The sequence below is a fragment of the Gymnoscopelus braueri genome, assembly GCF_963280865.1.
Source record: "Gymnoscopelus braueri genome assembly, chromosome: 12".
Classification (NCBI taxonomy): domain Eukaryota; kingdom Metazoa; phylum Chordata; class Actinopteri; order Myctophiformes; family Myctophidae; genus Gymnoscopelus; species Gymnoscopelus braueri.
In genome coordinates this window covers 16811553-16825788 of record NC_137614.1, presented here as the reverse complement: position 1 = coordinate 16825788, position 14236 = coordinate 16811553, and the positions used below count along the sequence as shown (strand labels likewise).

The following is a 14236-nucleotide window of genomic DNA, read 5'->3' as shown; positions in this document are numbered from 1 at the left end:
CCGGGGTCAAGAAATTATCGCGTTTCAGCCATTGGCCCTCATAAGCGTTACATCGAAAACATACAGGCTAGAGAGGGGGAAAGGGCCTAACCTTTGCCCCCACTTTCTCCTTGTACATCTATCCTTAACTGTGTTCTTCTGGTGCCTTCCCTGTGCCAAGGTGGCCAGCTGGGAACAGTGCACATGTGCTGATGTCCCTACTAACCTTGGCCAGTGTTAGGATTACCGTGCATTTACAGTCAATGCTCCTTCTTTCCTTAAGACTTATTAAAGCCTGATTTATACTTCGTCATACGTCTGTGTCCTGCGCCGAAAATAGCTGATCTACAAGCTCACAACACGTCGCACCACAATCTGTTGTAAGCTTGTAGCTCATACGACATACGCTATATGATGGAGTATTAAATTAGGCATAAGGGTGATAATGAGCATGTCCCTCTCTCAACTCCCTCTCTCAACTCTGCCAGTGTTCTTTCCTCCTCTGTCTTTCTCTCTCATTCTTGACGTTCTTTCTTCTTTCTCTCTCCATCTCTCTCTCTGTTTCTTCTATTATTCCACTATTCCCCATCCTCCTTATGTCTACCCCCCCCCCCCCCCTCCCCCCTCTCTCCTTCTCTCTCTGTGCCTCGCTCACTCTTTCTCCTCAGTATTGAAAGGACCCAGGACAAATTACCAAAAAGGCCATTTTCATCTATGAACTGCTGGATTTAATCGATACTTATTTCATGCCTTCAAAATCAACCCTATATTACTGTTGTCTGTGTGATTTGTTTATTTTGCTCTGGAATATTCCTCCAGTCAGAGGAGGGGGAAATGCATAGGATGCAATTCACCTTGAACCTCCATTATATTGGATTTCTCTACTGGTTGATCAAGCATGCAAAAAGGACATTTCCCCAGCACTAAAATAAAAACAATAATGATGATTAAAAAAACATGTGTGCCATTTGTGCTGCTGGTAGGACGGTAGTGTGTGGAAGGCGGCAGATTTTTACAAAGCTAAGCAGTGCAGTGGCTGCAATGTGAATTTGGATACAAAATCATTACATTGGGGTTGATTGACAAAGCTCACGTGTTTGGGAAACAAAAGTAATAGCCCTTGAAGCCTGTCAAATGCCGCCTGGGATTATTGACGTTATTTGACATCAAAGACCCGAGGTCCAGAGCCAAGGTCAAACTGAAAAAGGAATACACATGGGTTTAATTCTGCACACCTCTTGAAAGATGCAGATGGGTACTTATGAGACATGAGGCATTTCACTGACTGATAGCGCTGCAGGAAATAAGGAGGTTTGGAGGCACTGCACGCTGATTAACCAATGGGATTCTAAAACTAGCCAAGTGGACAAGGAGCACCGCACTCCAAGCAACATTTCAAGTGCCAGTTAAGAGAGATCCAATCAAGAGGCCTAGAGATGATTGCATCCCATAAACAAAGAACACAAAACACAAACAGCAACTTTCGATATTATGAAATTATGGATGGGGGGGGGGGGGGGTAAAGACAGGAGACATGGTATATATAAGCCGAGAGAGGAGAGAAGGAGCAAGGTAGAGAAAGGAGAGGAGGACAGTATATGTGACAGATAGATGTTGCAGTGTCTCATCAATGCAGAGGCGAGATGAGAACCTGTACCGCTGGTGTGACAGTGAGGACTGGCCAGTGTCCAGCAAGAGATGGACCTCCGGACAGCAGACGCATGCCGTCACATTCCACAGGCACACTAAAAGGGAGCTTGCGGCGGTAAAGGAGGAGCCGCTGCTACCACTGACATACTGTGCAGCTAGCTCACTGCTCGGGCTCCATAACCCCTGGTACTACACTACTTCTCTGCACTACACGGGAGTAAGTGGCTGCACCTCATGTACAGTAATGTTACACACACTTTTGACTGGCATTAGAACTGACCTCTTAAAAGTACTGTAAGGGGCATCAGTGACGCTCATGTACTTGGGGTCTAACTGGTAACTAGTGCCTGTTATTCATGACATACAAAAAGCAAGCTGAATTCATGTGTAACATGTGTTTTTGAGCTGGCCTGTATAAGTGTCAGGTGTGTGCTCTTGTTTTGCATGCATGAATACATCAGCAGCAGTTTGGCTACACAGGTGCTGTATTAACAGAGTATAACATACTGTACATTACAATACTGTACATTAATCTGTCTAGTATTAAAGACCAAAAACATAAAAAGAATGGATATATATATATATATATATATATATATATATATACACACACACACAGTATATATATAAGTTTCATATTTACCTTGTGTTGTTCTGGCACTGGCATATTTAATATAGTAGATGGCTTCCCATGAATGATCTGTTTAACCAAAGACAGGGGAGAAGAAAAAAGGGGTAATTAATTACTTATGTGAGCTATTGCATGAGAGAGACAATAAACCTGCCTGGTCGCCATGGATATGACATATTTGCTCTGAAAACAACACAATAATTAGCAAAGGAGAAAGATCCGGCGAGAATATGAGAACCCCAGGTTTAAAGTGCCAGTGATCTATTCCTGTGCTGTGTTAATAAGTGAGAATAACAACACAAATAAAAATAGAATTAAAAAATGCATAACAGAGTTAAGTGTCCCTCTACTGGTATAGTATGTGATCAATTTGAAGAAATATCATATCACAGAGATACTGTATGTATGTATGTATTTACTGATCAGAATGAATCCTTCTGTATCAAATTATGCAGAAAAATAATACTATTTTTAAATGTTTAAGATGAACTTATCCTGTATGTGAGGAGGTTTAACTCATTATCAGATCAATAATTATTTCTTGAGGTGCAGGTACTGTAGAAATAGAGTTAAATGCTATATTTGCACTCACACTGACATCTGCCACAAATGGCAAGAGTGTATTTTGATGTGTAGAAGTTACACAGCATGTGTGTGTATGTGGGTGAAAGAGTAAAAGTAAATAGTTGCCAACAGGTATGAATAGGTTACAATAGGTATAACTAAATAGCAGGTGGATGGTTTCAGAGTTTCTTGAAATAATGATAGATTTATAATTTATTTAAAACTAAAAAATATATATAATTGAAAAATAATACAGATTAAGCTGAAGCCAAGAGTTTGAGGAGTTCATATTCGTGCAACCACATATTATACTACAGGCTTTTAACTTACAATACAGTCACAATAAAGCGACAAAAAGTCCCAATATCAATCAGAACTTTCATGTTTACACACTGGATATTGACTATTTCCTCTAAATAAATATGTAGGCTTCTAAACACAGAGATGTCCTGCACTGATGCTGGTCTACTGTTCACAACATTGGTTCTCAAAGTGGGGTCCGGGGACCCCCAGGGGTCTTTGGAGGGTTTCCAGGGGGTCCCCACTCCCCAGCTAAAAGTGTTACCTTGGCCATTTCAAAATAGCAGAACTACAAGCTCACCTTGTACATTTGCTATTTTTTTACATTTTTGAAAAATCCCTGTCTGGCACAAAACATTTTCAGATGAATAAAATACCCCCAAATACATATCAATTTGGGGGTCCTTGGCACGAAAATGTTTGAGAACTACTGGTTCACAACACACACGAGTTTGTGTAAAATCGTTGTGCTTCCTGGAATCACCTGTTTGGGGAAAGCCATGCGTTTCGCAAAGTTATTATTGTCAACAAACGTGCAGCTTTAGTTTACATCCCCACCACAACCGATGCGTTGTCGTTATATCGGCAGGAGCTGTGACATGACAGCAGTCATTCTGATTTTACTCTTGTATAACTAAAATGAAAAAAGTAAAGTAGTCACTGTGATGTCCTGACAATGAAGCGTTTCAATCACGCCACGGTTGATCATCATCATCACATGCTATATTTAGGGAATTCGGGAAAGCAGCAGCAGCAGACAGGACGGCAACAAAAAAAAAAGTACACGCAAGAAAAGTTGCATCTCTGCCTCAACTTGCCGAAGCAGCAACACACGCGGAAGGAAGGCACGGTTTTGTTTATGTTTTCTCCTACGACAGCTCTGAATTTGACAGGTTCGGGTTTAACACAGTCCTCGTCGGCATTTTCAAAGACACCACAGCCTGCTACCTACACAGAAATAAGGTACGAGTCGCTCCAGACCTGCTGGTGTCTGCTCTCTGTCTGTCCTGCACTGTCCGCGCTGTGTGCACCGAGGTAAGGAGCTGCATCGCTTTCACCGATAAGTCGTCACATCTATTCTAAATGTTGTCTTATGTTTTTAATGTTTCATTCTGCGTGTGTGTTAGCCTTGCTATCTTTTTTTATCGATTTTGACATTTTTTTAGATGCGAAAGTAAAAGTCAGACTCGATAAAATACATCTATGATAGTCTTGATCCAAGGCTATGCGTGTATAGTCGTGTGAAAGCCCGCTGTAGGAACACTTTGATGTTGAGCTCTGCTCTCTGAGTGTGTGATATGTTTTGGAAAATGAACACGTAGTTGTTGAGGTGAAAAGCAAAACTCTTACCTGTACTTCGTTGTCTTTCGGTGACTTCCCCCAACTTAAAGGGACGTGTGTGTGTTTTTTTAGGGTGGGTTGTAATGAGAGCGTTCGTGATTTTAAAGTTGCCACATTTTTTGTCAGTTTTTCATGTTTTATTGTAGCATTTTTCTAATTTCTCTTACAGGGGTGAGTGAGTCGCCCGGAAGATCTGCCCTGGAGACCCGGCTCCAAGTGGCAAGAGGAGTCCTTAATTGAATTTCTCGGCTATCAGGTGTTGGTTGGAAAAGCTGGAATGGAGTCTCGTGTGGTTCTCCCTTGTTCATTGACAGGTTGTTAGAACACAGTCCTCTTGCCACTCACAAAGCACTGCTAGCTGTTATTCCATCATAAATCGAATAGCAAGTGTATTTTTGGTGGCATTTATTATTATTATTTATTTATTTTAAATGTAGAGGGGATTTGGACACTTGCAAAGTTTGTTTCCAGTTTGTGTCATGTGGGCATGGTAACTACTACTAACCAATTCAGTATTGAATAATTATTTTCACAAATATCGGTTCTGTATTTGTATATGTTGAAATTACACTCTTTCAATAAAAATGACCAATGAAAATAGACCTCCTTAACTGAACTTTCTACATTCTAAATTATATAATAATAATACCTAATCTTCAGTGTCCTACCTATTCTCTCCTACTACCTATACATGACTAATTGTACTGTAAAATATTCTGTGCATGAGACACCTTGAAGGTATTCCAGACACAAAGCCCTAAGGAATAACGGGGCTGTGATAATGTATTTTAAACCTGAACTTTGCTTATCTAAATTCTGCAGTCTTGTGAACTATTGACAAACAGATTATTGCCAATTAGCAGTTTTGTGATGTGCCCTGTTCTACATAATAAAGAATCCAGAGGATCAATAGCAAAGTCAACTAACAAGGTAGTGCTTTAATCTCTGGCTTTCTTGTAGGTTTTGGATGCAAGGGTAATAAACGAAATACTGCAATACTGTAATTATATATGACATTCCATCATACCCTATTAGACCATCGCCTTTAAACTGTATTACAGCCTTAAACTGTGAAATTCAAGGTTAGGTTTAATAATTTCACACAATTGGTTTATCTCATTTTTTAAAGGAGATTAAAGGTGCAGAGCGACAGTTTGACTTTTCTCAAATACATACATAGCCTTTTAACAATTTCCACTATTAAAGTTGAATATTCAGATTTTAAATGTTCTCTTTTATGAATATTGCAAGGCTTTCTCATAGTTCAGATCCACCCCCTATTATCCCTAGCTGGATGTTGTTACATAGTGTGCATATTTAATGTTGATGTGGCCTTACAGTACATTGCCTCTGCCAGACTTCTGCAGTCACTTAAAACATCCACATGATGACGTGCTCAAAAACACTAATGCATGTTAATAGCAGAGAATGCCGATGTTAAATGAAAAAAAGTGCACTATGTAGGTAGACGCAAGTTCCTGTGTGTTACTGTGCATTGTATGCACAGTAATTCCCGGGGATGTGGGGCGCATATTACATTCTTAAGTAAACACCCCCCACGGTCACTGCAGAGGTAGAAGCTCCCCATCCATCAATGGGATCCTCCTGATGTTGCAATACTGTGATACAGAATAATAAAGAAGTAAGAAAGACCAAAAAATCAATAGATTATTCTGCAGATCACTTGATTCAGTAATGATCCAGTCCATTTATCGCCAACCATTGATTCATAAGGCCTGCTCTCAAGGGCGTACCCAGCCCACCCCTGCCCTGCTGACTCCTTTGCCATTGCTACCACTAATTATAAAACATTAAAAGCTAATCACATGGTAGTCCAAGGTTAGAAAAGACATACAGTTTGGTTAAACTAAAGTGCTCTCTCAATCTTGAGAGAACACACTCAGCTTGTAGCTTTAATACCGATACATACATACATTCATATTCATATACTGACCTGCAAAATAACGTTCAACAGCATACAATAAGTATACTCAGAAAATGCAACTGTTAACAGTGATATATGGAACTGCATAGTACTTAATATACAGCAGTGATTCTCAACAAGGACCCCCAGTTTGATATGCATTAGACCACAGACCCCCATTTGATAAACATATATATATATATATTACCTCTGGGATCCCAATCTACACTGTAAAATCCTCAGTGTTAATTTAACTCTGACAGTGTAAAAATGGAATCAGATGGTTCCATTTGTGCACTGTCAGAGTTACAGACCCGTAAGGGTCTATTTGGTTCCTAATTGTCAATCATTTAGCTGGGACACCCTGCCCCCCCCCATGCTGAGAATCAGTGATATACTGTTCATAAGTACTTTTTAATTCTCATTCACACGCAGCAGGTTTGAGTAGCTCAAGTTGCAACATATGATCATCATAGCACACAAAACAAATCTTTAAAAACACACACTTTGCAAATGTCTAATGAGCTTATCTCTTGTCATATGTTCACAGTGTGCTTTTGATTACAGAGGGTGACACTTGAGTCAAGTTGGGAAGACAAGAGACAAGGGACCCCTTTCTTCTTAGCAAAATGGACATTTTGATCCATGGAGACATATGCCCTCCACAAGCCTCCTGACCATCGACTGGCAAGAGCCTGATCAAGGTCGACTTATTCTCAGTCACATTGTATGAAGGGGCCAGGGAACTGGCATTCACCTTAATTAGATAAAGACATGTACAAATGTCCTCTAGCAGGCGGCTGTCTTATGGAAGTTAACCATGGTGGCAGCTGCCTATGTATGGTAAACAGGGAGCATTTTTTGAAAGGTGGTGGTGGATGGTTGGGGGGGCAGGCATATTGGACAGCTGTTGCTGGGTCCACCTAACAGTGCTGACTTAGAGTGAATGCTCTATCAAGCCTTTGTATATGTTTTTTTTTTTTTTTTCTACCAATGAGTTTTGCCTCATGTTCAAGGCAGTGTGTGGAACCACATTTGGTGTGACAGATGTAAGCAACACATGAGCAGCAGAGGGCAAGAGCTGCTGGAATTCTTTAGCAAATGAGTTAACTCTCTTTGGGATAACTATGTATTTCTCATGACTTGTATTAAATTGCACTCAATAAGATTGTCAGACATAATACAACACTTATTATTCCAATGTTATATATCTAAATTACATGCCCTTACAAAAGGTACTCCGCTGTAATTGTGAAACTAAACATTGTTTAAAAGTAACAATGAAAACACACAATTCCGTTTCCCTTTTTTCTTCCCCCCAATATGTTTTCTCGATCTACACAGTATTCACTCATTCAACTAGCAGACAATAAGTGGTGGTGGGTGGTTGGTCGCAACTTCCTCAATCACTTCCAACAGGAAATTAAGGTGAAGGTCTTCCACAATGATTACAATATCACAAAATGTAAACTTGGGACAAACACAGACGTAAAATCTGAGGGAAGGAATAGTGTCCTGAGTCCCAAGTTTATCCAAAGGACTCGTTGTGAAAATATTTCTCCCTAAGCAATCTACATTAGATATTACCATTACACCATCCAACCGCTTTATGTCTGTGCCCAAGGTTAATACCGTCCATTCACAAGATTGGTAATTAGGAAGCTGTGATAAAAGCTATTGTTCTAAAAGACAAATCATAAGAGTGGCTGTAGTTACACAAAAATATGTCTGCACTAAAAAAAATGCCATCTCCAACCGTGCTGGTCACCGAACCATATGGCGATGATAAGATGCAGAGTTAAAATCTAATTTTAATAAATTCCTAATCAGCTTGGAGGGCTACTGAAACAACACAGTTAATGGAAATTTGTGGAGTCAGCAAGGTCTTTCACAGCTGTGGTCTTTAATAAGATTTGAGAGGCATTACAACAACATTGCAGTCAATGTCATGTTGAGCTGCTCCCTCTGTCTGTAGCTGTGGCAGGAAGGGGGAGAGAAAGAACAGACAAATTAGGAAAGCAAATGAAGGAAAACATGGTCATCTGTTTCAAAAGAGCTGAAATCTGATCTCTGGGGAAACCGAGTGGGACAGTTGGAGGTACAGTTATATTACATATCATCTCTGTCTGATCATTCACGCTTTCTAATTACAGAAGGTGAGGAAGGCCATAATTTTATCGTATTTGTTTTGCATCACTGCAAAAATAGAAAATGAGCTTGCCAAAGGGCTCGCCAAGCTGCACCAATTTACTTCATTTCGACCTTGATTAAAAGAAAATTAATTGCCACATCTCTCATTATGTTGCAGGCATTTGATGACTCGAATGAAAAAAAAAATCAAAAATAAGATACAAGGGCTCAAAGGGAGCACAAGCTCGACCTGCACATTCAGGAGACGGCACAGTCCTCTAATGATGAAAATAAACAGGCCCTCTTGACAGCCATAAAATGACAATGTCAAAGATACAGTATTAGTCTTCATTTCACTACTTTTATATTCAAGATTCAGAACGCATTAGGAGGCTCCAGTGCTTCAGACAGATCTCTTTCTCTCTCTTTGTTAACCCTGCATCTTTGCAAATGCAGTACATTTTGTCTTGTCTTGGCATCTTGTCTTGTTCTTTGCTTTTCAGATTAAAGCCCAAAGTTGGTGGTGCAAATAATAAAAGATTATTCATGTTTGTGTATAAACAGATTGATCAGACAGCAGCATTGCTATATTACTTTACCATCTTGGATGATGTGTCTTTGAGGCCATATTAAATCATTTTAACATTGAATATTTAAATGGTGTTTATGTCCCTGAAGCTGATACTATGTCCCGCCCCTATGAGCCATATGTGTCTGTAGATCCGCTTTAGAAGTTTTCTCTGTGACCAGGGTATATGATTACATGAGAATTTATCCCAGAGAAGGTCTCCAGGAGGACTAAAACACTAAATGCTATTTTAGAAACAAAATTCCCCTTCATGTGCCTGCACCTGTTTCCCTGGGAGAGTCAAGAGAGCAGACGCCTGATAGAGCAAGCCTGTCCCCCTGACACTCACCTAATTCTAAAATATTTATTAGTTTTTGACAGTCATTTAAAGTCAAGGTCTGAGACAAAGGCCACTCTGTGCCTTGTGCGCGTGCGCTTGTTTGGCCACACTTAATTCTGTCCCTGTTTGCAGAGCTCCTTCAGCAACTTCTCTGGGACACTGTCACAGACATTAACCACTTAAGCCCTATTTTATACTTATGGACACCACATATGATGCTGTCCTGCAAAAATATCTAACAACACGTTGCATTATAACGCATTGTGAGCTTGTAGATCTGCTATTTTTGTTATTGTGGAAATATTTGGAAAATTGTGAAAATGTTCACCTATAATGGCATGGCATGCCGAAATTGGGACCCCAGGTTGAAAGTGGCTGCAATGCGAGAGTGGCTGCAACGCCACAGGTCGACCTGACACTGACATCCTTCAGTGGTTGGACTAAATCATCACAAATTAATTTAACGTTATATGTGTTGCATGTTGTGTGAGCTTTAGCTTTATGCATGTGCATTTTGCATGCTCAGGCGAGTATTAGCGAGTGAACATTTGGGCGAGCGTGCTTACTTGCAGACATGCGCGTGAGGGAGGGATCATTATTTGGCATGCCCCGTCAAGTCGTCATGAAGGCAATGGAGACATTTGAATAATTGATTGAAATAATGTAAAGTAATCCAACCAGCTTTCATTCTTGGCTCACCTGTTCCAAATTCTAAGACTGTTCTCAGTTGACAGGGGACAGTGAGGGACATTTAAGGACATAGGCATGACATAGAGGAGCACATTTTACCCACCATTACCCATCATCTCCTGTTTCTCAAGTCTCCTTTTACCCTCCAACAAACGTGGACAAGCCTTATTTCATCTCATTTTAGATTTGGGATATAATATCTTTAATGATTATAAGCTACGTCTTCAGTTTATGAAGGGAATCTGTATGTTGAATGCTGATAATCTACCTAATGTATGAGTCATTGTCTTGAGTTTAGACCTTGAAGAGTTTCTCAGTACTCATCTGTGCCTGTGTGTCATTCTGTTTCTCAATTGTCCCTCCAAATTCCACTCCTTTTAACATCTTGGCCTTACCAACTTTTCCATTTGTCCACATTCAGGTTTCTTCATTCTTTTGCATCAAAAGGTTCCAGAAATTCTTAATGTTAAGGGTTGTGAAGAAATGTTTTGGCAATAGCAGTCTGCAAGGCTTGAATTTTGTCTAGCTTGATAATCCAACACCAAAACATCTCTTCAGAGAAGAAGCAACATTCAGTTTTAAGTGTCATATCAACATGTTCACCCACGCATGGATATCCTTGCTCTCTTCACATGTTTCTCAACCTGGGTATTTACTTTTTAAGGCCACAAATTGCCTAAGCGGAGAATTGTCTATTTTTCCAAATGTCTGAATAGAGTCTCCTACTCTAAATCTTTATTTTGTTTGCAAGGCCTGTGTCTTATGCCTAAGAACCCTAAGCAATAGTAAATAAGAGGTTGCCCTAAAGGCTGAGCTTGTAGATAAGATAAAGATAAAGATAAAGAAACTTTATTGTCCATTAAATTGACATGAAATGGAAATTTGTCTTTGGCACACCAGCAGTCAGTTACAACAATAAAACATTACAAAAATACACAGGTGCATTAAAATACTATATAAAAATGCAATCACATTAACACAGCAACAGTGGTCATGAACAGTGGCGATTAGACTATCTAAACATTTTCTTATTTAAAATGTCCACAGCCGTTGGCACAAACGACGTTTTGTAACCCTTCTTTCTTGCTAGTTTTGCCCTAAGCCTAAAAAGATCTGCTATTTTCAGCATGCTACACCTTCATACGTGTGAGTATAAATTAAGCAACTGTGAAGTTAGATGTTGAAAAGAAGTTGGTCCTTCACAACTTCTCTGGCAGGAGCTTCAATCCCCCCGCTGCCTTCCACAACATTTGTTGAAATAGCACAGGGATAACAACATTTGTTGAAATAGCACAGGGATATGCAGAGTTCTTTTCATTACGGCGTGGTGAGTGTTGTTGTCCGACACAGTATATCACCTGATCTGTGAGTTTATCCTTGAAAGTCCAGTTGAATATCTGAAAGTCCCCGGGGCAGGGGCAGACATGACTGCGGGTAGGGGCAGTCATTTCTGCCCCCCATGACTGTCCACACCACAGCTGCTGTTGTGTTGTCATAGTGATTTCACTTCATAATTTGCCATGGTCTTCAAGGTTGATCACGGCAGCACTAAAAAGGGGCATAAAAAAAACAAACAACAACTTTATTTTTAAAGTCACTTATCAAGGGTTACATAACAAGGGGACATTTCTAAAATGACAAGGCAGTGAGTAGCCTATCCAGCAGCCCTTATGTTTGAGATATCACCCACTGAAAGTGTTCGGTTTTAGGACACAGAGGTCACACCTGTTGTGGAACTTGATAGAAGGCTTATTTATAAACTTTCAGAGCTCTAAATTCCTCCTTCAGAGAAAACGCTGACATACAAAGAGGGAGCCGGGGGTCAGCTGAAATGCTTGTTTATGAACAGAGCAGCAACTGGAAAATCCATAAAACTCTGAAATGAGGAAATTAACAAGCCATCTGATCAGGTTGCTTAGGGGGCATTCAGGTTGAGGGAGGAGAGCAGTGATTCGGACTATCAGACTAGGGGGGCAGGGGGGACAACAACCTGGCAGAAGCCAATCTGGTTCTGTTTGGTTGTGTCAGCTGCCATTATTCTGCCATCATCCCATTTTATGATGACCTTCAGGCCTATTTTATGTGGTGATAGCAGGGTTGTTTTTAACCACTTTCAACCTGGTGTCCCTATTTTGGTAATTTTTCAAATTTTCACCCATTTTCAAAAATAGCAAAAATAGCCAATCTACAAACTCATAACACACCACATCACGACGTGATTGGGCATACGTAAATGTTAAGGACGCAAACAATGGACATCTAACTATACATGCAAACACAGACCTACATAATTGTACACAAACGCAATGCATACCCACTTGCATTTGAACAGGATTACACTGTGTACACTACTGTTTCAAACTATAGCGCTGCTTCTCACAATTGCCTTTTCTGGAAGCTACGTTTGTGTTCTCACAACTGCTACCGTTGGTGAAAACACACTTTAAATCATGTCACATTGTGTATTCAAAGTGACCTCCACCAATGACAGCAATCTTTGCCTTTATCTGAAAAATAAATCATATACATGGGCATGCTTCCATTCCACCAGGGTTAAATGGTGTATGTTGTTCCCAAAAAAAGGCAAAAGTTATCACTGGGTCCAGAGAGGGGCTGTCTTAATATATTGCCTAAATTTAGGTACTGAGTTATGGCCCAGGGGGTATCTGGGTGGGCTCATGTGACGTATGAAAAGTTTTGGAAATGCTGGGTGGATTTGCAGCATAAGGGGGAATACATTATGTCCGTGGGGGAGTTTTATATAGTGACTGATGGTGTGACAGGTGCTGGGTGACGTATGTTAGGGGGTGTGCCCTTCAGGAACATGGAAGTTCCAGACTTTTTATTGCTTTTGTATCATTTTCCAGTGTTTTATAGGCTATAAATAGGAGCATACAATGCATTACTTTGGAACAGGGACCATAAAAGTTTAATATTTCTTCTTTCTTTGACTAATGGTGAACTCTTAACCTTAATTTATGTTCTGTTGCGCAACCGTATCGCTTGTCGAAAATAACTGTTTTTCAATCTAACAATGTGATGTCAGTACAAATTGGGCTTTAGTCTGACAATTACACTTTTTCTTGTCTCAATTTAAATGTTTAGCTCTAACAAAAATACTGAAATACAGTGAGTACCATAGCAGCAACACTATATACTGTAGCAGCATTCGATCATCAAAATAGTTGGCATCTGTTTCAATTTCTTCAGCATTCTTTCTGGTAGAAGAATGTGATGAAAGGATCATCATATTCCGCTGAGCCCCTCTTCCTCTCTCTTCCTGTGCCATGAAATGTAATGTTGGTCCTTTAACATTTAGCAGGGTTCAAAACATTCTGCACTAGTCAGGACGTTCTAAGGACTAGATTGCGCACAAGTAAGCAGATACTCCACACTTTATTATGGACATCTGGGTATAAAATTAGTCATCTCTGCCAATATCACCGAACCTAACAGGCGAACCATGTGACAAGATGCAATACCAGACAAATCGATGGCACAAAACAGATTGCATTGCAGAGATTCCACTGCTGACAGGCTGGGGGATAGTTTTGGCTTTAAAAAATAGCGACATCTTTTAAGGTGACCCCCAGAGTGCTTCTTATAAAATTACAAGAGACAGAAATCCATTTGCAACTGTGCTATAACACTGAGATTACATTGTTACTTTAGAGCCCTGGTGCAAATTAATTTGAGGTTCATTTCATGTATTATATAAATGGATGGTGGTGGGAAAATTAAATCTGAGTATTGCACATTTCTATATATTGTTTTATTTCTGCAGAGGGTGTTTTGGATCACTGTGCTTGCCATTCAATTGGGCAGCAGGGCAAGGTTCCAGCAGATTTAACTCCTTTATAGCCTTGGCTGTCAAGGACAGAAAAGGACCAGAACTTATCTGACACGGATTGTTCTTTTTGAAACATATCAAATATATGTGTTTACTTACAACTGCAGGGGCTAATCATTTTCTCGAACGTACTTAATTTCCATTAATTCTTCCAGATGGGATGACTGTAAAGCTCAAGAATATCTTGACTAAGTACTCAGCACTGCTGACATGATGGCACCTACTCTTTTCTGTAATCCAAGAGCAACGACATACCAATTCTAGAATAT

At 40.0% G+C, this 14236-nt stretch overlaps 2 protein-coding genes and 1 long non-coding RNA gene across 3 annotated transcripts in view; 1 reads left to right on the top strand and 2 right to left on the bottom strand.

The window, feature by feature from the left end:
* The window catches only part of casz1 (castor zinc finger 1), a 205264-nt gene extending 200613 nt beyond the window's left edge, over positions 1-4651 (bottom strand). Inside the window, exons 1-2 of the mRNA XM_080445076.1 lie at positions 4475-4651; positions 2273-2329 (exon numbers count right to left, since the gene is read on the bottom strand). The gene's annotated coding sequence lies outside the window, so the exon portion shown is untranslated. The remainder of the gene's footprint in view (positions 1-2272; positions 2330-4474) is intronic.
* LOC308097336 lies at positions 3724-5065 on the top strand. Its single transcript, XR_013934204.1, has 2 exons — positions 3724-4159; positions 4635-5065. It is a non-coding gene; the product is annotated as an uncharacterized lncRNA (long non-coding RNA).
* Positions 5066-11488: 6423 nt separating this feature from the next.
* Positions 11489-14236, bottom strand: part of ciroz (ciliated left-right organizer protein containing ZP-N domains) — a 43121-nt gene continuing 40373 nt past the window's right edge. Inside the window, exon 11 of the mRNA XM_080444743.1 lies at positions 11489-11665. Within this exon, the coding sequence (XP_080300869.1) occupies positions 11626-11665 (40 nt within the window). The 3' untranslated portion in view covers positions 11489-11625. The remainder of the gene's footprint in view (positions 11666-14236) is intronic.